This window comes from Charadrius vociferus, unplaced genomic scaffold (assembly GCF_000708025.1).
Source record: "Charadrius vociferus isolate BGI_N301 unplaced genomic scaffold, ASM70802v2 scaffold436, whole genome shotgun sequence".
Lineage (NCBI taxonomy): Eukaryota > Metazoa > Chordata > Aves > Charadriiformes > Charadriidae > Charadrius > Charadrius vociferus.
The window spans coordinates 5,908,017-5,935,007 of record NW_009649187.1 but is presented as its reverse complement, the minus strand read 5'-3'; the positions used below and the strand labels follow the sequence as shown (position 1 = coordinate 5,935,007).

The window sequence follows — 26,991 nt, the reverse complement described above, 5'->3', positions numbered from 1 at the left end:
ATTTCAGTGTCGCTGGCTGCTCTGGCTCAGCTGCTCCTTGTGGTACGGGATCATTTCTAGCAGCCCGCCACATGTTGTGTAGATTATCAGTCTTTAAATGCAGGCTCTACAGCCGAGCCTCCGGCAGCGTTCCAGCGACGGCGTTAATCCACCGTTATTCTTGACCCCTGGGCCATCTTGTCTGAGTGAAAATGAATCACAGTAATAGTGTGCTGAGCTCAGTGCTCCTCACAAGGGTGAGTAATGTGCCCCTCTCCCTCCTTTGGTAGCAGAGGAAATAAAAACACTGAGAAACCAGGTGACTTGGTTAATGCCCAGGGACCAGGAGAGGACCCCCCCCAGTCCGTCTCCTGTGGGCTCCCTCCAGTGTGATAATGTCTTTAGGGATCTATCTCATGGTTTCTGAAGCAGCAGCTCCCAAATCTGGTGGGCCTGTGGGCCACTTCCAGTGCTCAAGATTTCCTCGTGGCTGCTAGCTGTCCCTGTCACGAGGTTTACATGAAGGTAGTCTCAAGGCAGTGGATCCAGTGGAGCAGCAGCAGGCTGCAGCTGGTGGTCTAGTAGGCCACCAGTCAGCTGCAGGCTGCAGCTCGGGAAGCAATGATCATCACATTTAATGCAGGTTTTCTATATCCGTGTGGTAGCCTGTCTGGTCTTTTCATTAGAACTTCAGCTGTTGGTTTGTAGTCTGCTGCCAGCACTAAAGTGGTGAGCAGGTAGACAGGCAGTATTCGGTTGACTCATCTGAAGGTTTTTGGGTTAATGTTGAGTACCTTGGCCAACCTGGACATCTGTGTTATACATCTGTGTCCTTTACTTTTCCATGAAATACTGTCCTAGTAGAGAGGTGAAAAGAGAAAAGCATCTTGCAATTTTCCTTCTGGTTAGGGAAAGTATCGCACTACAGCTGTGAGGGGATATGCTGAACAGCCTGTTTGTTTTTTTTCCCAGGAAAAGCAGTGATTGCAGCTAATGTGTGACACCTCTAGGAGGTGAACATTTCCCTAGGGGTAATGATGTGTCCTCCAATCCCACGTTAGGGGGAATCTCTAAATCTTCTGAACAATATTTATTTATGTCTGACAGCTTTTCTGCATTTGCTCAGCTGCTTTCCAGCATGCTGAAACCTAGCATGAATGTGTAGAATAAATACCAGTTGCAACGGACTCATCGACGAGGTGTGTCCCAGCTGCAAGGCATGTTTTAATTTGTACTCATGTCTGGGAGCAGTCCACCGTTCTTATTTCCTCTGCCTGTTAAATAATTGATGAAAGCCCACAGTAATCATTGCACTCCTTCCACAAAGTCGTTAAAAGTGCACAAAATCTTATGTAGTGTTTGCAAAGCCACAAGCAAATGTGACATTCTTCACCCTCCGCCCAGGCAATAATTCTGGCCCAAAGAGGTCTCTGTTGTTAAGAGGACACCTTTTCAGCAGAAGTAGGGGAAAAAATCAATGAGCCGTTCAGTTGATTATCTTGAAAAGGCTAAGTTTTAGCTGTGATCTTCTTTTTTCACAAGGGGTATCATACTGGTGGCATTGCCGTGTAGTGTCTTCTGTCTGGGATCTCATTGAGATTACCCCAAGCTCTTTCTCATCGGTCATTTCTCAGGCAGAGTGCAAAACCTATTTAGCAGTGCAGTGGTGTATCTGGGAAGCAAACCACCACGTGTGGAGAGGAAATGGGAGATGTATATTGCAGGTGAGCTGTGGTCAGGCTGGCAGGCTAAGGATGATGCTTCCACTTTTTCTGGAAATACGGTCAAGTTGTGACTTAAAGATGAAGTTTCTGATGCGTTTCTCCCTCCCAGTCTGCTTGTTAGATCAAGCACTGCTTTGGGATTGATCTTGCTGAAATCAGTGCAAGTCTGACACAGCTGTTCCTGGGATAAAACAGATTAAAACTAAAGAAGCAACCAAGTATCTTGAGCCCAAACCTTTCTTCTGAGGAAGGAAGCAAATGAGATCGTGATGCAGATGAAGGTGTTTGTGATTGGTGTTAACTGCATTACAATGACTGATACTCCTTTGTCACCTCTGTTTTTAGAGGTGCTTAGGATTCGTGGCTGCCTCAGCACCTTGTGTTTTGGAGAGCACTTCTCCGTCCAGCAGAGAACAGAGTTGCCTTCTGTATGTTCTTGGTCTCTAGCATGAAGCCAACTGCCTTGAGTGAAAATACAATTTCTGTTATTTACCCCAAGTTTCTATCTGTGGGTGCCAAAACAGAATTCTGCCCCTAACTTCAACACTGAGAGTATCCACAAGGCCCAGATCCAGGTAGTAAATTCTCAGCAGAAAGCTTTCATTAGTTTTCAACTCCTTGCTTCCGGGTACTGACAAGAGAAGTCCTGAGTGCTCCAACTGTTTTCCAAATGTTGCTATGGAAAGCTGCTCCCTGGAAAGTCCATTTATTCTTTTTGTTTTCTCTTAGGTGACTCCAGGTAGCAAAGCTGCAGTAGCCAACTTGTGTACAGGAGACCAGATCATAGCCATTGATGGAGTGAACACGGATAATATGACGCACCTTGAGGCCCAGAACAAAATCAAGGGTTGCACAGATGAACTAACACTGACGGTCAGCAGGTACGTCGCTGAGTGGGACTGGGGATGGGGAGAGGGAGGGCTGTGGTGTGGACAGTAGCTATGTTTTGGGTTGACAGTGGACCTCTCTGGCTGGTTTGTTTAATTTGACCTCTTAGTGCTTTGTCTGGCCAGGCACTGGATAGCAAGAGGGAACTGCATTTCAGCCTTTAATCCTGATGCTGCTTGCATTTGCTGCACTTTGACCTAATGAAAACAACTTTCCCAGTGAGAAATTGGCTGATAATTTGTGGCAGAGGCTGTCAGCCTGTTCTGTGGCTTCTGACAGCAAAAAATCAAAGACAGATCTCATGAAAACTTCACTCATAGTGGAGGAGGTATGACCAGAGATGACCTTTCTTCCTGTTCCACTAATTTAGCAGTTAAAATACATGGTTGTGTGTTGTTCAGGCTATTAATTGCCTAGTTTTTGCCATACACAGACAGAAAGGTTGTACATTTTGGAGCCTCTTGATCAAACAGCGCTGACAGTGCTAAACAGTGATGACCCAGGTTGCATCAAAGTGCCTGTCAGGCATCAATCTCTTGTGAGTCCTGAAAAAAATAAAGGAAGGTGACAGCTGAGCCATAGTGTCTGTCATCGGTGTAGAGCACGGGCTGGCTTCAGCCTTCTCACTGTCTCGAGCTGCAAAGCAGTGGACAGCTTCATTCCCTTCCCCAGCTGTGCTTTGTTCTCGGGCCATCTTTGTACAGATGGAGCCTGGGAAGGCTTTCCATTGGGTCTGCTTTCCATTAACGCATTGCTTCTTGAAAGTACTGGAGCCTGTTTGTTTGGGGTACTGGGGGTTTAGCCTTCCTCTTGGTTCAAAATGCAGCCATAGGTACCAGCACTTCTTGAAGTCAGACGGCAGATGCATCATGGCATTTCTAGTCGCTCTGGAGTGAGTTTTTCCTGCGGCTGCCTTCCCCCAGAACAATCGTACATCAGCTTCACAGCAGATGCAGGGGAGGTGCTTTCAGAAGGAGTGCCAAAGCATGCCTTAAATGACACAGTAGTTCAGTTGTTCAGGGCTTTTCTGCGATAAACAGAAATCTTCTACCGTAGCTTGGATAATGCCGGGTGTTCAACAGGCATTTCCCAGTTCGGGAAGAAGCCATGGGTCTTGGCCAAAAAAAGCCTGACAATTCATTGAGGGAATTCACGGGGGGAAGAATGGAGCACAGTGCAGGCAGTGTGAATGGGTGGTGAGCATTGAAGCAGCATGTTAGCCCCAGAGTTTCTCATACTGGCCTCTAACTTGGCAGCCTGTAATCTTCCCGCAAAGGAGTGCTCCTTCTCCTCTCTGAAAGACACAGTTCCTTGAGCTAGCAAACCAGTGCCATGTGGTTCTGGCTGGGAGAGAGGAGGGGAGGGAGGCAAGGGCTCTTTCAGCCTGTAGGCAAGCTCACTTTTACAGATCATTGACTCTGTAAAATGTGTTTGCTAATGTTAATTACAAAGTCGTTAATTTTATAGTTACTCCATGCATGTTTCCTCGGCCTTGGGTGCGGAAGCTGCCCAGGGAGAGATTTCTAGCTGGATGTGCAGCTGTGTAAAACCATGCAGGGGCTTTGAGTTAGCACAGCCCAACTCTTTTTCAAGACCCCCTTTCAAGGTGGTAGCAGGAGCATGCGGTGGATGCTTCTGCTGCTCTATTGATCCGTGAGTGCTCCTGACAAAATGGCCAAGAGTGGCAAGACCGCAAGTGAAAAGCAGTGGTCTAACTATTTATCCACCTTAGGGTTTGGTATTACTACCCATGTAAAATCCATTTCAGATGATTCTAGCGAACTTTGGTCTAGTCTTTGGTCCTCCTCCTTCTTTGGGAGTAAAGTTCTGCTTAGGGAAGAATTGTTTACTTGTTCAGAGATTTTATAGCTGCTAGAGATGTGTTTGTATCAGGGAATATGATACTGCCGAGAGCATTCTCAGAGGAGAAAGCTCTCTCTTAATGCCAGAACACAGTCATGTGCATCATGTGGTCTTTACTTGTTGTACTCTGAGAATATTTTATCCCTAGCACCTAGCTGTCTCCTTCTGGGCCCTCGTAACTCTTGTCCCAAATGCAGCTGGAGTCAGTGGTCAGAAATGCAATGTAGTCTTTGTTGCTGAGGCCGAAGCCCTTCTTTACTTTGCAGTCTAAGGCCAAGACTTTAAAATGGTAGATCTTGAGAGGAGGCCCTGAGGGGTGACAGAAACATTTTGTATCACTTGGACCCCATGCTTCATGTTCCTGTTCCACCTGGGGTAGGGTGATCAGCCCTCCTCCGTGAAGAAGGGAAGAGCGTTGCTATTGAGGGTGGAGAAGGTGGAAGGCATTTGGGAAGATGAGTGCTGCCTGGGCTTCCTGAACCTTGGTGGGCCAAACTCTGTCAGCAAGGTTTGACCTTATAGTCAGTCAGTTAGTTAGGAAGGCTGACAATACAATCAGGTTGGAGCTGGAAGTTTTTTCTCTGTTGAAGAGGCTCCATAAATAGTTGTCTGAGTATAAAAAGGAAAGTATATAATTTGCACTTCAACACCTTCAACTCATGGACCTGGTTTCCATGCTCTGCAGTCATAGTTGTTAACTGGATATGTTGTACAAAGTAGCCGTGCTGGCAAGGACCAGGACAGCAGCTCCGTGGGCTAGAGCATCACATACAACCGGTGCTGAGTATGTGCCTGGCCATAGCAGGTTTTTTGGAGTGGGAAGTCTTCCAGTCCTTGTGTCTGCTCTCCATCACACAGATGTCTTGTGAAAGCATAAATTGTTAGTGATTTTTAATTTCATATCTGATAAATTTTAAATGATTACTCATTTAAATGATTTCATGTGCAAAATGCTCTCTGACCTGCATTTGGGTTGGTAGCAGGATCATGCCAGGAGAGATTTTAGACATAGGTCTAAGCTCACATGTGGTGTTTTGGTTCCACCAGAGAGTCAACACTGTTGTGACAGTGGGTACTTCATTTGTGACGCTGCTGTGAATGCTAAAACTGCATGTGGGTTCAAGAGGAGACTAGGTGAATTCATGGAAGACAAATCTATAAGGGATGTTATATACCATGGCAGTATCTCCGCTGCAGAAAGCCCTCAAGCTGCAAGTAGCTGGAGGATGGTAGAGTGTTTTGGGGAAGTATTGCGCTATGCTTCTCATTGTGCTCTTCTGTGGATCAAAACAAACTTTATTCATGTGTGTTCTGCTTCTATGCAACCCTCTTTTCTCTTAATGGTAGTCAAGTGGTTAAAATGTCTTCATGTTTGGCTGTGCTGATGATTATTTAAGAGAAGCGTAAATGTAGAGAACTGAAAGGACTTAAACACTTCTGGTAAAGGAAATGCTGTTTGCACTGTATACTTGATTGTGAATATCAACAGCATTCCAATGTTTCCTGTTTCGGTATTTTCCTTAACGATGGTAACAGTCCAAAAATATTTCAGATCAGATTGTAGGCAGGAAATCTAGTCTAACACATGTCGCCATTAAAAATGGATCAAATTACTAGCTGAAGAAAACATGCCCGGTCTACTTTTTCACCCAAAGGTGCGAATCAGTTAGTTTCCTAGGATTTAAAACCCAGCCACAAATTGCTTTCTCTGAATATGCTTTTCTAAGTGGTACTGCCAGGTGCTTTGCTGTTTGACATGTGAACAGAGTTGGAAAGGTCTGTTTTCTGCCTCAAAAGTGGGTGTTCAACAATGTTGGCGCATACACCGAATTCCTGATGAACTCGGCGTGTCTCGCAGCTCCCTGCTCTTTTCTAAGCCTGTGTTTGTTCGTTCATTTTGCTTTTTTTTCAAGCTAGAGAGTGCTTTTAGAAATGTAGTTCCCAAGAAACTAAAGTTAAGGTTCCATTATTGTCTTCAGCGGTGTAAGATCATGCTCAGCACCATGGTTTTGTATGGTACATGCAGAAAGACTGACCTACAGCAGACCATGTGCTTCAGTCAACTCAAAACCACCTGGTTGCTAAACTGAGACATTTCACAGGCAGAGTTTTGAGTCTCTCTCATTCCTAGCAAAAAGGAAGTTCTGGATCTTCAGTCTTTCGAGTCTTTGAGAAGAGCTGCTGCTCTTTGGTTTTGGTGTTGGTGTCCCCACCCCCCACCTTTTTTCTTCCTTTTTTTTTTTATTTTTTTCCCCCAGTTAGGGTGCACTGACATCGTTGCACTGACACTTTAGGACCGAGCAAAACCTCTTGCTGGGCTGCACCCCTTCTAAGCACACCTCTGATTTTCCTTTAATGGGGGTGAGCACTAAGACATGTTCAACAGACTGGAGAAAGCTATCAGCTTCCTTTGGAAACTTAGTGTATTTTGGGAATGACACTTCCTCTGATACAGAGCATTGAAAGAGGGGAAGGCTCAGGAGTAACAAATTCTCCTACCACAAAATTTGTCTGATAGCCAAAAGATCCAGGCATCACCAGTGTCAGTGGTAGTGCTCATGATGAATTTGACACAGAGCTGTGTGTAGCTGCAGCTGCGGATGTACAAAAGCAGATAAATATTCCTTGCAGCACAGGTGAAAATTTATTTCTCAGACAAATGGCTCTTTGCCTGTGGCTTTAGTCACCGAATGGGTGGTGGAACTGTGCTCATAGGCAGCCCTGAGCAACTCAAAGGTAAAGTGTGTATTTATATGGGTTTTTTTTCAACAAAAAAGAAGTGTTCCTACAGTGAGTCTGCCCTTCCCTTTGTATCTGGAGGCAGGTTGGGGGTGGTAGTAAGAGAAGAATATTTGTGAAAAGGGGTTGCAAACATGTAATCTCTTGTTCTGCTCCTACTGTCCTTTTCTTCAAATTTCAAGCTGCTTTTCTGCATCTCTGCTGCCAGCATATAATATATTAATGCACCTTTTTTTGTTTGCAAAACAGTCCGTTGCTTTGCTAAAAGTGATGCCAAGGAATGGAGTTATGTATTTGTTCTTTGAAAAGATCAGGGAAGTTAGATCTGCTACCAGCACATGTTAAATGCATTATCAGAAAGGATCATGTGTAGATGCTTATGAGGAAGGAGAGAGCGTGTGTGCAATGTCATCTGCATTTTGTTCGGTAGGTTGGGTTGCACTCTTACTTGTTCCATGTGTTCCCAGGTCTCGGCTATTGAGGCTGAGTTCCACAAAGCCGCAATAGGCTCGAATTTTTATTCTAGGAAGCTGGTGGAATCCGTTGACTCATTTAGGTTTGCTTTTTGCTTCCCTGCCAAGAAGAGTTTTCCAGCTCTGTCATCTTACTAATAATTCTTTTGGCCCTGGGAAAAGCCTGATGCTCTGCATGCAGCTATATAAGGGCATGCAGAATGCCTGGCCCTCCGCGGCAGCTCACAACCTCTCCGTGGCTGGTGTGGTGCTCCCAGCCCTCCTGCCTGTGTGCCGGCAGCTTTTACTAATGATTGGCACGTTCAAAGTCATCTTGGCAAGTCAGGCTTGGCATTTGTTGTGTTTTTACAGCTTCTTTGGCGAGGCAAAAGTAGTTAACTCTGTAGCTGCCTGGTGAAGAACTGTGTGAGTCTGAGCGGTCAGGTGTGTTTTATCCTCTGTAAATGTAAAGAAATTAATTTGGGGGCTCTTGTCTCTAGGAAGTTATAGCTAGCATCGCTGTTTGAATTGGCAATAGGCTGCATGCAGCCCAAGTACAGTTTTGCTTGCCAAAGCGAGTACGTCCATTAATGGATGGATGGTTGCTAAAAGTGACTGGTCATGTTTAAATCCGAGGGCATGTACTTCGCAGCTGTTGTAGCTAAAAGGCTGATTAAAAGGTACCTTCCTGGTAGCCTGAGAGCTCTCGTAGTTAGTTTCTAAACATTATTAAAATGCCTGTCTAAAACTCTAGGGAGGGTTGAAAGCCAAATTCTTTAGGTCTTTCCTCATTTTTCAGCTAGCAAGCTTTGTGTTGCGCAAGGAACTTTTCAGTCTTTATGGGTTTATTTGCTACTTTGGTATCTCATGTCCATCCCAGTGTTTGAAATGGGAATGTAAGCATGCCTTTTTCTTTATGGAACATACTCACGCAGTTCCTGGCACACAGAATTAGACCTTCATTTTCCAGTTCTGAATTTTCCCTTGATGCTACGGCCCAGCTCTGCATGCAAAGCATTGACAGCAAAATCTAGGCTCTTATAATGTTTATATTACACCATGTTCAAGCCAAGCTTCTTGAAAAATGTATTTCGTAAATACCTCTCCAGATTCCTGCCTTGACTTGCATGCAGTTTCCTTCCTCCCCTTCCTACCAGTTCCTCCCCATCCAAACTAGCATCAGAGAAATTTCTTGCTACTCTTGGGTCTTGGTTTCTGCCTGGATGAAACGGCAAATACATGGCTCATTCCCTGGCCCTGTCTTGGTTGCTCTCTCTCCTGGAGTAAGGAAACAGCATGGAAATGTAAACTGCAAACATGACGAAGTTTGTGTATCCATGTGCCTGCAACTAATTTGCTTGACATTTGTTCCCAGGCTTGTTTAAGTGTCACAGTTTTGTCTTCTCTTTCCGCACTGTTCGAGTGTTGCTCTCTGCTGGAGTCTCATTTGAAAGAATACGCATCAGAAACCATATTACAAAATAAATATTCATCAATTTAAGTAGGAGTCTGTGAGATCCTATGGGGACGCTGAAGCCTGCTGGCTTTCACCAAAGACAGGGTGGGATTCCCCAGTAAGCTGTTGGACATCCCATCTTGCCACCGGTGGAGATACAGGTTTGGCAGCCCTGCTGGCGTGGCCATGCTCAATGGCAGTGGTACGGCCTCACCAAGGGGAGCGTAGAAGTGGTTTTGTGGCTGGGGGTCCTCTCCTCCCAATTTAGAAAAAATCCTCCAGAAAGCCACTGCAGTCCTACCCGTAGCAGCCTGCTGTGAACTGAGGGCACCTTTGCCAAGGCTGGGTTTGAGCTATCTACTCTGACGCCTGTTCCCTGCTTCATATAAGATATGAAAACGTATGGATAAGATACAACCATGATGAGTCTAACCAATCCGCCCTACTGTCTGTGCCTGTGTCCACACTTCCCAGCCTCTCAGAAAATAAGTCCTCATCCAGCAGTGAGACATAAGGTGAACTTCTAGGTGCTATTTGTCTTGCTCCTGCCACACTTCAGTAACAGTGCAGGCATTGACACCAGGAGCAGAGCCAGGAAACCCCTGCTGAGAGTTGGGACCATAGCAGTCCCATCGATGACCTGCAGACTGTGGACTCCACAGGCGGTGCGGTGGGATGGGCCACGCGCCTTGAAAGCCGGGCTAGGTAAAACCAGGGAGAGCAAAGCTGTCTCCTCTTTGTGGCTTTGCTGGGGCCATAAATGGGCTGTTGAGAGTGGCTGAAGGGCTCTGCTGCAGCTGTTGTGAAGACAAAGGGAAGCTTTATCCTCCCAGCCTTAGAGGGACAACCGCGCAGGCTATTTAACCTTTCTGTTTGGATAACTTTTAAACTGGATTGAAAGTAAAGCCTGGAGTGACCTTGCTGCTTCCATTTATATCCAGTGAGAGATCAGAATGGCAGCAGGCTGGGAAGCAAACTTGTGCTTTTTGCCTTGCTAATAACTAAGGGAGAAATCTGGCCAAACCCCCCGTTGGCTGCAGTAGTTGGCCACAGCTGCCTCCTCTACACGGGAGACCAAGGTGCTGTGTCACCTCAAATGCATGTGAGGGGCAGTGGGATGAAAGCAAGTGCCCCGGGCCCTGGGGGGAGGTTTCTGTTCTGTATTTGTATACTGGCCTGCTCTAAGCTTAAGTTTTCAATCTGAATAAGGCCTTTTGGTGCTTCTGAAACCTTGTAATATTAAAATGCTGCAAAAGAAAATGCTACCTCAAGAGTACTTAGTGACTGCTGGTGAGAACTGGCACAGGGATGCCTCATGCTAGAAATCAGCTGAAGTGTTTAATGCTCTGAACTGCTCTTTCATCTCCAGCCAATGTCCACTTGCTCACAGCCCAGCTGGCATGGTATTTGATTTCCATATACTTTGCTGTGTCCCCAGTTTTTCCAGAGGAGATGAAACCTGATCGCATGGGATCTCCATACACCTTGAAGGAATAAAGCTTTGCATTGGTCAACAGGCTGTTCCCCTCCGCAGACAGTCTTCAAGTGCAAAATACAGCCATCCTAGAGGTGGCTGTGACTTTGTCAGGCTTGATAGCCATAATCGGGGCAAAATTGCTAGTTCCTCAGGCACCTTAAAGCACGGGTTTCCAGAAGCAAGGAGGGAATGGTTGTTTTATACTCACCTGGGGTATGTTGTGCATGCAGTGGTGGCGGCTGTTGAGACAAGATAATGATCAGTCTGGCATAGATCTGCTCCCATGCAGCTGTTACATTCCTATTTGTTAGTCTGTGTGTGCCCCAGCTCGCCAGACGCCAGGGTTTGAGTGATGTAGGTTGTCGGGTGTCAGCACTGCAGCTGAGCCCGCAGGGTGCAATAGCCTGGAGTCAAAGGTTTGCCATACTTGAATGCTTGTAAAGGATGATAGCTGGTGTGACCGGTGCCTTTGTACTTCCCTATGAAAGGAGGTACAGCACAGCAGACTTCATTCAGGTTTCTTCCGTGTAAAGTCCAGAGTGCAGTAGATGCAATAGCAGGTCAATAAAATTTCTCCTCTTCCCTGAGTGAGAATGCTGCCTCCCATCTCCTCCCACTGAGCTGCCCTCTGGATGTAGGTCTTGAAATACTATTTATGCAGCAAACGTCTGGGATATACGTGTGCATCACAGTTAAATTTGGGCTGATTAATAAATGTCCTGAGATTGGAGGGCTTTTAGAGGAATGGTGTAGACCAGACTGAATTTACCGTGGGTAGCTCTACACCCCATTTCCCTATCCTTGCCAGTTTTATAAGCTTTTTTTGTTTAAAATCTCCTTCCAGTTATCCAGTTAATTCTCAGTGGAAGCATTCTTGTTTTGCTAACTAAGTACTTAATTTGTAGCTGGTCCTCGACCCACAAATATCTGGGAAGTACATTTATCTACAGTTGCAGATTCTACAAAGGGCTCCTGTCAAAACAGGACATGGTTTTCAAAACTCATCCTAAGAGTTTATCAACCATCTGGTTGCCGCATTTTGCAATGTTTAGCATTGAACAACAAATTTCATTCAGCAGTACTGCAGCTACTCATTCGCTACTATTAAAACGTTTGGGAAAAGTGACATTGTTTAGTCCACCTGAGATGCTAACTACTGTCTATGCTTCTGAGAAATGTAGGTAGCATGTTTCCCACAAAGTATCTCAAGCAAATCTAAGCACTCTACTTCCTCACCACTTGTTTGTCTGTTATTCTTTAGGACATAGCAAAACTCCAGAATGATGGTGGTAAAAGTGGTTGGTTTTGGTCACAGATCTTGACTTGTGTTTCAGGCTGCTGTGAGGAATTGGGTCAGACCACAGGCCAGCAAAGGTTATGCAGACTTTCTCTTGGACACATTATGTCATCTCAGTTCTTAGTTCCATTGCAGACTTGGACCCATTTTTTTTTTCATAATTCCCAAAATCCTCTGTTCAGCATGGATACCACTGTATAAATAAGAAGAAAGTTCTGGAAACCCAAAACAAAAAATATTTCTAGCTTATCCAAGGCAGCACAACATCAAGAACAAAACGTTCTCTGTATAGTCAATACAGACAAGAATCGTTCCTCTTCCTGGCTCTACCTATAAATGCCGAAGCACAGTAATCTGACTTGTCTCACTTAATTAAAGGATCTACATCTATGGGATATCTCCAGCTTCTGCTGTTTGGGTCACCTGCTGCTTGGGTTGGAGCCTATGCTTGCTGTGTTGCTAGTGGAGTTCCAAAGGATAAGCCAGGACAGTCACTGCTGAGATCCTGTCTTTCTCCGAGGACCTCATACACCATAACTAAGTCATTCAAGTTACATGCCTAAAATGAGGCTGTCTAGATTCCTCCTGATGTGGATAGTGCTGTATACAAAAGACCGGGGAAATGTTTTCAGCTGATGAACTTCAAGTCTTTTAATAACAGTAATGATGCTCAGTGATGAAAGTGGATTAACTATTAAAATCTGTGTGTTGCAGAACGGAGTCAAAAGTCTGGTCCCCACTTGTAAATGAGGAGGGAAAGACGCATCCTTATAAGATGAACCTGGCCTCTCAGCCGCAGGTGAGTAATGGAGCATCTGCATGCTCCTCTTCACGCTTACTCCTATCCTACTTCAGAGCGGTTTCTGGCCTGAGCCTCCAAGGAACTAAGCGTGTGTCACTCCATTGGTCACACTGGGGATAGCGCGTGCCCCAAACCTCCTAGAAATCACGCGGCCCTCGGAAACCTTCAGAGACAGACTCCCTCCCTCATGGTCGGAAGCCTGCTGCTGTGGAGAGCTAGTCGGATACCTTGCCAAGGGTAAGCTGCTTGGTTCAGAGGTGGTGTCTCCTGCCATCTGCATGCTCCCACCTACCATAGGGCACAGAAGGCACTGTAGAGGTGTGGCTCAATAAATTATCGCTGCCGTTGCTAAGAGTGTTGATTTTTATAGATAAGAGGGGAAGAAAATGATTCATTCTTAGTGTATTCTGTTGGGGTTTTTTTTGTTGGTTTGTATTTTCCTCTTACTAGCAGGTTCTTACTAGCAGTCTAGCTGTGAAGAACGTGGAAGAGAAACACACCAGGCTTTTATGTTTTTATCTGTGGGGCAGATCTTGCAGCCTCTGTCTAGGAGGTTGGTTTTGTAACCCTTTAGCAGCCTTGCTTCATCAGTCTGCTGCCTCTGTCAAGTAAACATCATAATAAGTGACCTGTGTGAGGGCATTGCCTGGGCTAGGTTTAGAGGATTGTGCTGCACCAATCTACAATAACTGCACTAAAATCAGTGGCATTTCTCCAGGTTTTCACCAGGGTAGTGACATAGATTCTGGCCCGAGCACACATCCTGCATGAGCTTTTCTAGCAAAATAAGTAGAAATAAAACTAGTTTGACTCTGCAATTAATTAAGTGCTAATATGTCTGTTTGGGTTGGAAAGGACCCGAACCTAAAGTAGCACATGTGCAGCAACACCCTGCCCAGACCTTGGCCTGGGATCTGTCCGTGCTCCCTCTCACGCCAAGCTGCTGTGTGTTGCTTGGCTCGAGAGCGTGGTGCGGCATTCTCCAGGTATTTCATAACTCAGCCAAGGCACAGTGGGAGACTGAGGCATTTGGACTTAGGTTGGCATTGGGCCATGCCGTGACACCTGCCAGTGACACTGTTGAGCTGAGATCTGGGCTGTCTTCTGCTGCCCAAGCTCCTGGAGATGTTCTGCTGCAAACCTTGAGACTTGGGGGCTCTCTCTTGCCAAAGGCGGTGGGCAGAGGCTGCACTGAGGCTTTGCTGCAAGGCTGCAGAGGGCTATTGTTTAATTCGGCAGGAGACCCAAACCTGGAAATAAAGTCTAACCCAGCCATTAATGAGAATTTAGCTAAATGTCTCAGAATTAAACATAGGGCACTACACATGCCAGGCAGGAGTTTAACGTAGCTCACTAAGCGTAGTTAACTGCAGCGAGAAACCTGCTGCGGCAGCCCCCCCTTCACTAGCTGCACCACCGTGCTTTCCCCCCAGGTCCAGCCTGGGTCACTGGATAGATATCCACCGCTGGTCAAGTACTAAATATAGGCTGTTTTAATTAACTGGTGCCACCTTTTACTTAAACTCATTTGCTATGGCAGTTTTAACCCTAATCAATGGCTCTCCTTTAGTCCGCTGCCCTCCGGGTAGAGTGTTTGTACGTGAGCCAGCGCTGCAGTGTTTGTGGGAGCCTACTGCAACTCTGTAAGAAACATGGGTGAGAGGGACTAACCTTAACTCTAGTCTTTGACTTACAAGTCATGCCCCGCTTTCTAAAATGCAAGTAAAGGGCATCATGAAGGTCAGACTATGCAGGATTCGGCAATAATCCTGGCAGTGGAGCACATCCACTTCTAAACCGTAACCTTAGTCCTAATCCTGGTCCTAGCTCTGGCCATCATATAGATATCCCGATGCTGCCAGTTCGTAAGCGTGGCACAACTGAATTTGTTGATACCAACCTGTATCAGCAGGATATCAACCAGGAGAATTTGGGAAGAAACTGACTGCAGAGAGGTTCCTGTAACAAACTTATCTCTGTGCAGTGACCCTTGTCTTAATCTTGCACTAGGAACCAACTATTGCCTGAAAACTAGGCTTTGACCCCTTGGGATGGCTGATACGAGAAGAGTTTTATTTCCTGGTGTAAAAGGAACATTGAGGCTCTCAGAGAAGTCTTGCCTTTCTTCTTCCCTTCCCTAAAATGAAGTCAATTAAGTCATTTGCAGTTGCCTACATGAGTAGGGCTTGCTGTTGTTGAGAGCACAGGGCTTTCCTTTAAAGGGCTCTGCCTGCTGCATACTCCAACAGAGGAATTCAGCAGCGTGAGGGAAGGAGTATCATGTCTCCAAACCACAAGCTCCCATTTACTCTTCCTGCTTAATGGTGCCTGAACATCCTAGTCTGCTGTGCCAAAGAAAAGTGTCATGAACACCATCAAGTTTTAAGCTTTGGTTGTGGTGGCTTTTTGAGTTTTGGGGGTGGGGGTTTTTTTGTTTTGTTTTGTTGGGTTTTTTTTTTTTAAACACACACCCATTTCCTTTTTCAGTAGCTGACTGCAGCAAGTAAGGTTTGTGGCGAGGTCTGTCTGCTTGGAGCATGAAGTCAGCGGAGCACGGTGACTCCTGCCAGAGCCAGGGCACACCGTCAGCTGGGTCACTCTGGGGCTGTGTCTTTGCAGCATCACCAGAGCTTTCAGCCAGGCCTGCTGCAAATCATCATCAGCAGAGTGCAGAAGATGCTGTGCGTATATATACTAGCATGGGAAAATGGTAGGAATTATACCACAACGATGCTGATCTCATTTTTATAACAGGGTTGGTTGAAGTTGTGAGTAGAGCCCAGTCTTCGAAGGCAGCCCTGTCTGAGCTGTTCAGGTTTTTTTAGCTCACTCGCCAGTGAAAACAATATATTTGCTTTCCTTGGCAGCTGTCTCGTGCAGAACGTTTATTAATTCACTTACCAAAGAAAACAGGACATACTGAGTCCAAGTGGTTCATTTAAGACCTGATCCAGGGTCCTCTGAAGATGTTTCTCACTGGTTTTGCTCACAGCCCTTTCGATGCGGAAATATAATCATACGTGTGAATAGACTTATTTCAGGCTCAAAAAAAAAAAATGCTTTAAAGCTTTTGCTGTAGAAATTGGACTGCAATTATTCAAATAAGTTTCCATGGTTCTTAAAATTAGGTAGTTTGATGTTGCCTCCCCTACCGTCAATATCTCAACTGAAAGTTCTCACAGCACTTGTCCACCTTCTTTTCCTCTTCCCGTTTTATTGGTGCAGTTAAATAATTAGATCTTTGTAAAAGATCTTGTGAATAAGTTAATTTTCGGTTTGTCTCAAGAACTGTATGACTAGCTACTTATTTTAAGATCACTGCTTACACATTTTTTACCCCATTTGAAATAGACTATTTGTTTACTTCTGTAGTCCTTTTGGAGGCTGATACTTGGTGAGATGCTGCGTTGTCCTGTGGAAGTATTTTCCCTTACTTGGAATGCAAGTTCAAGATACTTTTATGTGCCTTTGGAAAATAAAAAGGCATTCCACAACCTCCCATGCATTCCCCGAAGTCCTGAATCCCAAGACTGACTTCATTGTCTAAGCTGACCTTTGCCCATAAAAGAGCTATAGCCTTATTATTATTTCATTACCATTATCTTTATCCTTCTAAATTAATTTGAACTGAGGCAAGAGTGATGACAAAATCACATTTCATCAAAAGGTGCAGCAGCTTGTCGGTGGTGATGGCTCAGCGGCTGAGCCAGCTTTGTTTTGGGTGTGACCATGGCAACATCAGGGGAAGGAAATGACAGAGTCTTCTTAGTATATTTACTCAATTATTTCACTTGCACTTCTCACCCAGATCCTGAGGGCGATCACTCAGTGTCATTTTCCCATCAAGAGCTTTTCCTCACCGCAGTGGGAAAGATTAAAATAACACGTCTGCCTTTCCCTTCTGCTTAACGTTTCTTGAGGAAAAGTGATCGCAGCAAGAGAGAACAAGTTACTTGGTGGCTAAGGTAATTTTAATGCTTATGACACGGACCAGAGAGCAGCGTAACTTTCGGACTCAGCCAGGCTCTCTGGTGACCCTGGACCAGGCATTAAGCTCCAGACCCATGCGCTTGTGTGCGTGGCTGTATTGCCCCTTGGTAAAAGGAACAATAAAACTCTTCATCCCTCAGAATGTGCCATGTCTTGTCAGACCTGGGCTCTGTGGGAGAAGGTTTGTCTGGGTTGTTTTTCCCCTGTATTTGTAGGACACTGAGGTCAACGGGGCCTAGGTCTCTGAGCTGGGTGAGCTCATGTAGGACGTGAGCTGGAAGAAACAAGCTTCGAGGGCGGTCAACACCAGGACTGTCTCCAAAAAAGCTTGTCCAGCTGCCTGAAGGCCACATACCCCATTTGCAGCAAGGCACAAGTATTAACGTCACCCCTCAAGAATGTCAGTGAAAAGTCATGGTTTGAGATGGATAGATCAGCTCTTTTTAACCACAGAAGATAGGGGCTTTCAAATGTGAGGATGTTTTGTTTGGGGTTTTTTTTTAAGTGAGAAATAACCTCCAGACATGCAGCCGGAGGAGCACTGGAGGTGAATCACGTTATTTGTGGGACGACAATGACAGACAGCCACTTCTGTCTTCCCAAGGTTTCTTGAGAGTGCTTGCCCTGTCCTCCTCGTCTGTGTGGAGTGATGTCATTGTTTCCATCTTGTGTATTTTATCTCCCTGGCTACGGAGAAGGCAGGGGCTATAGAAACTGGGTGTGTGGCTGGCTTGGCCTTTGATAAGGCCATGCGTGTGTGGGCAATGCATGAAGCAATAGGTATATAAAGTAACAACATTGTGTTTCAGACGAAGGAACCGTGCTGGCGTATAGCGACCTGCTGTTTTTGGTTAAAAGGCGTTACCACATGGATGTGGAATGTGTCGGGGACGCGGAGGGAGAGGATGTGGGAAGCCAGCCTTGTTGTTTTACCCCCCTACAATAACAAAACCCCAAACCCTTCCTAATTTCTAATCGTATTTCAAAGCATTGCAAAAGATCTTTCCATAGCTGAAAAACCCCAAACAATAACAGAGGGAGAGGTGAAAGCGAAGGCACTTTTTAATACTTGTGATCGCAGCTGATGAAGCATAGCATGGGGTAGAGTTTGCCATGAAGATGTCCTCTTCTGAGCTATTGCCGCATGTTTGGCGTGCACAGCCTCCCCCCCGGCACGCCGGCTGGGCACGAGCATGGCCTCAGCTCCCCGGGCGGCTTCACAAGGGCGAGGATGGGGCCGGGGGGGGGTTTTGGCTGGCGGGCTTCCCTCTCCTTCCCCGCCTGTGGGACCAGAGTGCTCTCATTCACCGAGGTTTGGTCAGGGGCCCGTTTTCGTAAAGCTGAGTAAACATTTATGCTGAGAAACGTTTAATCTTGTTTCCTCTTGGCGTGGCTCTCGAGGTGTGCAATCCAGGTTCGCCCGCCCCGAGCCCCTGGGCTCTGACTGGGGGCGCAAAAACCTCCCACGTCTCTGGGGCCCAGCGGGGCGGCGGGTTTTGCCGGCTCCCCCGGCTGCTTGGGGGAGGCTGTGGGGGCTTTTGCTTCGCCCTCCAACTGCAGAGCCTGGGTGCTTTTTTTTTTTTTTTTGGTTTGTACTGTAAGGTTGGAGTGACTCCCCTGATTCTGAGAGCTGGAGCCTCATGAAATCGCTACAGTGGCCAGTCTCAAAATCACCACTCTGCACATGAGTTTTTTTGGTAGCTTCATGCAGCCTACCCTATACTTGACCTGCCTTTCCTCCAGGACCTGTGGGGAGGTGGCCTGGGAAGGGGCAGGCAGGGGAGGGGGACAGTAGCCAGCACCTGTGAGGCCCCAGCCCTGCCGGCTGCCTTCAGGGCAGGGTGAGGAAAACCCCGCTTCAGGGAGAGGAGTGCCCGACCTCTCACATCTTCATTTAGTTTATTTAGCAAGTGCAAAAAGCCTCCAGGTTTTTCCTGTTTCTGGTGGCGGTGAGGTCAGTGCAGCCGGGATGGCCTTGGCCACGTCACCATGAGGCGGATGGGACAGAAGAGCCCACCCTCACCCCACACTGCCCCCGACCTGCCTGAGGACACCCGGGACGATGGAGGCATCCGGGTAGCTTTATGGCCCTGGTGCCTGGGCTGTGCCCAAGCTCAGCTGATGGAGGTGGCTTATCCTGGGCTGTCTGTCCATCTGTCTGCCTCGCTGACAGATGGGAATTTCCTGCGAGACTGGTGCCTCCTGAGACGAGAGAGTCCCATGGTGGTTGCCACGTCCGTCTCTGGTGCATGGTGAGGAGGAAGCAGCCTACACAGCGAGCCGCTGACCGGCCCCAGGCATGGAGGTTGATTGCTGACGCAGCCGTGGGGATTTTACAAGCTGGGCTTCAGCATTGCCGAACATGGCCTGGCGCGAGCGGGACGAAAGGGAGGAAGGGGACATTGTTTTTCCAGATAATTCCCTATGACGTAGCCTGCAGCCGGTGCGGTAGGAAATGCTGATCCATTTCCTGCCCCAGCACAGGGACATTTTTCCCTGTCCCCACAGCCTGGTACCATGGCTGCGGCTGGTGGCTCCCAGCTGGGAGGGCCAGGGTGACAGCAGAAGCCCCTTGGCACCCAGCTGGAAGGGCCACTGTGCAGCGCCTGCAGCGCATGGCAGCATCCCCATCTGCCCCCAGAGAGGGCTACTGCCACCAATGGCCAGCGCCCAGTAAACCCAGCTGGCAGGAGAACTATGTATTCGACCTGATGCTGGGCTCCTACAAACCTTGTGTGTCCTTGGGATTGGGGAGTAGCTTTTTCCTTGGGATGGGGAGATTAGCACTAGTGCCTGGAGGAATCGGGAGCATGTACGATCATGCTCCAAAGCCACGTGGAGCTTGTTCATATAGAGGAGGTATTTTCGGGTAGGGAGGAGGCTGTTAGAGGAATGGCTCCTCTGGCAGTGGCTCCCTGAGTGGCCTTGACCCTGTTGGAAGTCAGCTTCTGCCCAACAGGGGACTTTTGGAAGATCAGTCCATTGAACTCTGTAAACTGGAAGTGGATTAGTGGGACTGCAGCAATCCTCTTTGTGCTCAGCCACTGTCATCTGCTTTACAGCATTCTCATGTTATGTGGCTTATTTTCCTCCTTGAAAGTCCACTTCATTTTGAAAGTGAGGCAAGAGGAGACCTCTCTGAATTCAGAAGCAGCACCCTGGCAGAGAAGTTTGTGCAGTTGCTAATCCATTTTAGCTTGGGCTGGACACCCTGCCAGCCCCTCTGAAGACACACCTCAGCAAAGAAAGGAAGCTGGTTATCTGTGCAGACAAAGTGTTTTAACTATCACAGTATCAGTTTATATTGGTAAAATATTGGTCTTGAATAGCCTACCCAGAGGCTTGGAAGCTTCCCTACCCCAGTTTCAGGCTGAAGTAACCGCTGCCGTTAACCCTGCTTGCTGCCGACTGCCGCCCACTGCAGACAGGGCTGGCGTCGGGGGACTGAGGCAGCACTATGGCTTGAAGGAAGGGTGAGGCAAGCGCTTCTGGATCTGCCTGCAGATGCCAACTGAAGATGTCTCCAAAAAGATCTAATATTAGTCACACTCCTCTGTACTAATGACAAAGAAAGAATGGGTCATGCTCTGTCTGGGTAGGAGCATGTCCTTGTGTCTGACTGCTGGCTCTTCCTTTGCAAACAGCCCATTGCTCACTGCTCTTGCAGTCCATCTGCCAGCCAGGGTTGCTGTTTAATGCCGCTTGCCCCCTTTTCCTTGTGTTGGTCCTGGGACCGCCACAGCCTTGGAGATGTTGCAAACCCAAAGCATCTCAACTGCATAAACCAGGCACTGCCCCTGTGCACGTAGACAGTATAGCAGTGGTTTTGTGCTAACATTTTTCACTTGACTGCTGGTGGACGGGTTTTTGGTAGTGTCACATTTATGATTTTTTTTTTGCCCAATCTTAAGTCAGAGACTCTCACATAAACACAAGAGGCCAGGAGCTGGGGCTTTAATAAAACTGCTGCCCAGCACAAGGTCTAGATTGGCAGTTCTGGGAAATCGCTGGGTAAATACATTTGACAGTGAGAACATGCTGTCATTTTATCTTGAGTTTGCTACATGAAAGCACTTGTTCTTTGCAAATTCCTTCTACAGCTCGAGCAGAAAGAGCAGCATGGCATGGCCAGAAGTGCTGGAGAACTTGAATTATCCAAATGCCCTTTATAGTGTTACTGCTTTTACAATACTTGTCTATAGACTTTCAGGGTATACATCTTCTATGCTCTTCTCCAGATGGGTTTTTTCTAATCTAATCTTCAGACACCACCTTCTGCACCGATATCTCTATTTAACCTGTTATAAACTCCCTTATAGTCAGTGGACTTTATCCACATGAAAGCTACTACAGATGTCCTGACACTTTTGAAAGCTTAATTTATGGTCTTGGATGTTATTATACAGCAGAAAACCTACCTGATGGCCAAAAGTGGGCCAGAATGTCCTATGTGGATTCTGTGCCTGAGAGTGTGTTGCAGTTCTTCTCTGTGTCAAGGCACTAATGTGCCCTTTCTTCCATCTGTCTGTCTTTTTTTCTCCATACTTGTAGGAGCTTAAACATCCTTGAGGGCTCCATCACTGTCAAACTGATTCAGGCTTGGCTGACAGATTCACGTCTTTGGTGGGGGTGGGAATGTGTCCATGGGCATGTGGAGTATGTAATTGAGACGCCTTACTTAGGAAACCAGATTTTTTTTTTAAATGCCCTGAATTACTTCCCTTTTTCTAATTCTTGGTTAATACTTAAATGTTTCCTCAATACAGGTTATGATACGATTTAAACTTTGAACCTACTTGACGTAACCCCTTTAGCCTGAAACTTCTGCCTCTGTCTTTCATTAAACCAACTATTTATATACATCTGAAACTCTCCTACTTGTGGCCTCCAAATAGTGGGCTAGAGTGTATTTAACGCTGATATAAGATCACTGATACTTTTCCCCATGGTGTGATATACAGGCTGAAGTAATGATTTATTTTTTTTGCTAAACTCCACAGTTTCTACCATGGGAAAGACTATTTTTATGAGCACTGTTGCATGCTTTGAATGAGATTGTAACAAAGGGAGATTAGCTAATTACTCCAGGGTCTTTCTTCCTTTGGTGTGTGGGAAAGCTTCGTGGCTGACTTCCATATGCATTGGCCAGAAAGCCGTGGGAGAGCAGCCCCGCCACCCCACACCTGAACGTCTTGAGCTACCCCACTGATTTCAAATGACTTGTAACTCATGAGTGCGTTTGGATCCATGCCGCTCTTCGCTGAGGGATCCTATGCTGTGCTTGATGCCATAAATAGCGTTGGAGTGCCATGACGCGAGATGACTCCCATCTGTCAGTCTGGGAATGCTAGCCAAGTGCCTAAGGAAATCTAGGGACGTAGAAGTGATTTAAAGAAAAATCTGTAGGGGGATTTAGTCATCCTTGTTTCTAGTGAGTGTTTATCCTGTAACTATAGCTCTATCAAACAAATGCCATGAGATGTTCAAAGGGCAGTGAGGGCTCACTTTGTTACTGTAGAAGTCAGCGCCTGTATGGAGTGGGAGGGGGAACTGGTTGTGTTAATTAGAGCTGGGAACCATTGGCCCAGCATATTAAGAAGGGCCCTGTTTCATCCTGTGCCATTGGGCGTTAGCCCTGTAGTGAAGCCATTCCCAATCCCTACAGCTGGCTGAAACATTTCAAAACACACATTTTGGTGCCATCTTTTCGCACTGGATATTTCAGCCACCTCTGTGAATATTAGTCCTTTCTGCTGCCTGCTCTAATGAGGCCCTGTTGTTCCCACTTCTTGCTTTGGTCAAGCATCTTCTCTGGGGAGAAATAAGCCCTGGATGTCATTACCTCTGCCCCAAAGCTGCTAATTCCCAGCCTTTTTGGGGGGGATATTTGTGGAAGATCATTTTGACTGGTGATGATCACCTGATAAGAAAGTGGGTCAAGATGCTGAACTAGTGATGGGGCTCAGAAATTTCCCCATTTTTGTTAGCGCTGCCTGTGATTCAGAGGAGTCTTACTTCATGTCTTATTTAACTTGGATTTGGCCCCTTTCTTATTAAATTGTAACCAGTGTTTCTAAGTATCCACTAATACCTCTGGAAGCCTTCAGTTTGCAGCAAACCCATAACGTCTGGATGATATCTCATACTTTCGGCACTGAAAAGGTCTCTGGCATTTAGCTGTCGCTGTCTGTGGACAGTCTTTAGTATTAACAAGGGTCATCTTCCCATCTTTATTGTGGGAATTTCTTGTCCAGAAAGTCCAAAGTTGTTCAGCAAAGACAGCTGTGAACCCCAGTCTTAGCTGAAGGAGCAGACATGCTCAAGAGCATTTGTGGTAATGACAAATCCCTTCTTTTTGGGTTACCCTTACCTAACGAAAACCAAGCTTTCAGTTGTCATTGAAGAGTGCTCCTCTTTCTGCCCCTCATCTTCACTTTTCCACAGAAATCAGCCCTGCTTTCAGGAATTGCAAGGAATGCTTAAAATCAGGAGCTCCCAGGTGTGTGGCAGCTTGAGCTAATAGCTCTGGCAGTGTTTCTGAGCTCTTATCTTCCCAGCATATAAACTCTGAAATGTCCTGGAGGTCAGCCTGAAGCCATCCGGGACAGGGCCGGGGGCCCTTATGACGTGTGGAGGATGCTCGCCTTCTTTGGTGGTTGTGGTCACGTGCTCCTCAGTTGACACCACACGCAAAGGCCACCATTGCAGTGGCTGCTCGTGCCGGGCTGCCTTGTCACATCCCACCTGCATGCCTGAGCACCTCTGATGTTTTGCCTTTGCTCCTTTGCATGCAGGAAATAAGGCACATAGGAAGTGCACACAACCGGAGCGCGGTGCCCTTCACTGCTGCCACCGCTTCTGCCCCCAGAGTGATCACTGCTCAGTACAACAGCCCAGCAGGCCTCTACTCCTCAGAGAACATCCAGACCTTCAACAGTGCGGTGGAGTCAAAGACATCAACTGGGGCCCTGGAGCCTACTAAGACGTAAGTATCTTCCTTGCCTCTCCCTCCCTGCCTGGTCCCGCAGGGGAAGGCTCCAGGAGACGTGAGCTCGCTGTGAGGGTACCTGTTTGATAACCTGGAGAAGCTCTCTTTCAGGACAAGGGAAGGAGCAGAGGCGTGAGCATGGCTGTGGTTCCCAGGGGCAGGGCTCAGAGGAGCGGGGACTGTTCCCTGAGATGCAGAAATGAAATTAAGAAATGAAATTAATGCTGTTGTGTTTCTTTGTTTAGCAGAGACCGACGCAGTTTCCACGTGCGTTCAGCATGACATACCAGCCCGCTGGTCTGAACAGGTGCCTGATAGCTTCTTACAAGCACTTTGTTAGTTAGCGTTTTGGGCTGGCTTTGTGGGCAATGCTGGGCAGGAAGGGGACCAGCTAGCGCAGGAAACACACGCATCCTGGTTCCTGGCTGGCCTGGGATTCATAGACAGGCTCTGCCTAAGTTGGATCATTCTATTTTTTATTATTGAACCTTGTTTTTCGTGGGAGTTTTAAAAAGTAGCTGAAACATTCATACCTATGTGAGCGATCTTACATATGGGACGGAAAGGGTCCCAACCTTAAACTGACCTATAGATTTTTGTGGTTGCATCTTATCCCAGAAGTCCAAGGTTCCTCTTTTTTTCATTGGAAGAAATAAACCAGGAGCTTTCTGAAATCTCTCTGGATGTGTTGGTCAAGTTGCTTAACTGCCCTAAGTGTCTGTGTCGCAGTAGCAAACTGCCTGGAAAACTTTGGCCACTTTTACAGCAAAAGCTGCAAGACTGATGCTTTAGGTGGTACTTGACTAAATTGATGACTTGTGAATGGGGAGACAAATGTAACTTCAGCCTCTGCTTTTGCAGGGCTCCAAGACCTGAGATTGTGGGGTACCACAAGCCTGAAAACTTGCCCCTCACTGAAACCAGCTTCTTGCACTGGCAGCCTGGTCTGCAGCACCAGCCCTTCTAGGCAGAGTTGCGGTGCTGCAGCTGGCAGAGAGTGACAGATACTTGTTTCTCATTTGCTTCTGGTAGACCTCAGCAGCCTCATTCAGGGGCTGAGCAAAGGCAGAGCAAGGACAAGGGAAATCTGACTCTGTGTTAACCTGATGGGACCATTTGGCAGTCTAATACCATCTCTGGTCTAGTCTGGAGTCCCCTCCAGGTGAGAGTACTACCTGGAAGCCAGGTGTATTTGCCTGGAAATTTGTGGGTGATCCCTTTTTCTTGCAGGGATCAGCGAAGAGATGAGCTGCTTCTAGTGCTGTGGCTCACTGTGCTCCTCCTAGCAGGAGGGTCCATTGCCAGCCCTGCCGCATGTGGCGTACATGACATCTCTTTCATCTTTCCCTTGCTGAACCACAGCAAGTTGCAAAGGAATGCTGGGATGGACTGTCAATGAGACCTTCAGTGCTAATACACTTTTGTTTACAGAGTCATCAAAAGCAAATAAATATCTGCTGGATTTCAGTGAGAGCCAAGGGCTTCACCCTGCCATTAAAAACCCACTGTGGTCTCCCAGTATACAGCACAGGATGTGTAGGTTCTTCCTTCACAACCTTCTAGTTGCCTTTAATTTCCAGCCCATCTGGTTTGATGAGTTATTTGTACATGGTAAACCTTGCTATGGGTTTACCTGACATTTTTCTGCATCCCTGTCCTGCACCCAGCAGACACACAGCCTGTCTGATCCCGGCAGCCTGATCCTGTCACTGCACATGGTGACATGACAAGGGGACCTGGTGCCGGGTCCATCCTTAGAGGGTGTGTGGTGTAAATGCAGGGCTGTGGTACAGACAGAAAGAGCATCAAGCCTCTCTACTGGGCTTGGTGTCCCAAAGCAGGCAGGGAGGGCAGGGAGAAGTCCTACTGCTGAGCACATCTGTTTTAGGATCGGAGGTGTGATTCCCTCTCGGTAGGTCACCCAGCCTAGCTTTGGGAAGGGCAGCAGTGAAGGTGGCATTCCTTGGCTGGATAGTGGGACCATGACTGTGTGCTCAGGTAGCTAGTTCATAGGGAAACCCCTGCTGCCATGTCTTCATTGCTTTTACAACCCCTGCATTTGCTCATCAGTAGAGTGACTGCATTTTAGTTTTTGTGTGGACATACCTGGAGCGTGAGACCAAAGCCACAGCATTAGCCAGAAGCCTTTAATGTTAAGTCATGTATTCAGTGGTGTGTCCCTCCGGCACAAGGAACAGACAGTATTCTGCAACTGCATGTATCACTTGGAGTATATCTGGTTTAGTCCTTCATTAATTTCTTCCTTCTTTCCTTTCTTCTTCCTCTGCATTTTTCCCTCAATTCCACAATGTAAAACCCAAATGAACCCCCAAACAAACACAACTCAAACTGCCCGTGTGAACACGTGGGCCCATAGCCGCCCATCGCCGACAAGTCCGATGCAGGCTCCCATCGCCTCCGTTTATAACCCTCTTCAGGCACAGACCTCCAACCTGCCACAGCGGAGGCACAGCACCTCCTCCGTCCCCAGCCAGGTCCGAGTGGGGCCTGAGCAGCTGAAGCACGCAGCCCAGGTCTGCCCCAACAGCCCCGTGGAAGTGGAGGTGCCGGGACTCAAAGTGCTGCACGTGCAGTTCAATTCTCCCCTGCAGCTCTATTCGCAGAGCAACATCATGGATTCCCTGCAGGGACAGATCTCTTCCGTTAGCCCCGATTTCCCCAGGTAACCTGCCAGCTGCCTGTGCAGATGGCTCGGTGCATCTGTTCATCTGCATCTCGGTGTCCACGAGTGCCTCGTCCCGGTCTGTGGCTCACGGCGTTGGCCGGTCACAATGAAACAGCATTTACATTTCACCTTTCTGACATCAGTGCATGACTCTTCACAGGAGCTTTCTCTGCATTGTGTCTGTGTCCAACGCTGTGGGAAGCACCACGTCATGATTTCAGCTTGTCAGTGTGTCCATTGTCCCCTGCGCACCTGCGCAGCAGGGCCTTGGCAGCAGATGGTGGCTTTCCTGGAGGAGCCACCTGCAGCAGATGGATTTGCTGGGGGCAGGAGGGTGCTTTGTCCTGAAACCTGCTGTTTCTCCTGCACCAGAAACAACTGTTGTGGTTTGCGACTGGAAGGTGCTGCCGCACGCGTCCTTGTGCTTTTCTTTTGCTGGTTGCAGGCTGGGCCATGGGTGTGCACTGGGCGTGTTTCATTTCAGGCTGAAGCAGGTCCCCATGGGTCTCCACTTTGGCTGATAACACTCATGAGTTTGGAGCAGCCTGGGCAGGCACAAGGCACATGGAGGACCCAGTCTGTGTTCCCACCACTGCCCACTTCTCTGCACAGGTTGCTGCTCTTGGGGCTGCCTCTTTGCCTGTAGGAGC

The 26,991-nt window shown here is 47.3% G+C and overlaps 1 protein-coding gene across 2 annotated transcripts in view; it reads left to right on the top strand.

The window, feature by feature from the left end:
* The first annotated feature begins 2,425 nt into the window (after positions 1-2,425).
* The window catches only part of PDLIM1 (PDZ and LIM domain 1), a 33,352-nt gene continuing 8,786 nt past the window's right edge, over positions 2,426-26,991 (top strand). Inside the window, exons 1-3 of one of the 2 annotated variants that reach the window (XM_009888754.1) lie at positions 2,426-2,584; positions 12,590-12,674; positions 23,462-23,652. In XM_009888754.1, the coding sequence (XP_009887056.1) occupies positions 2,517-2,584; positions 12,590-12,674; positions 23,462-23,652 (344 nt within the window). In that variant the 5' untranslated portion in view covers positions 2,426-2,516. Of the gene's footprint in view, positions 2,585-12,589; positions 12,675-23,461; positions 23,653-25,945; positions 26,339-26,991 lie in introns of those variants that run through there. The other variant, XM_009888753.1, reaches the window with a different exon arrangement.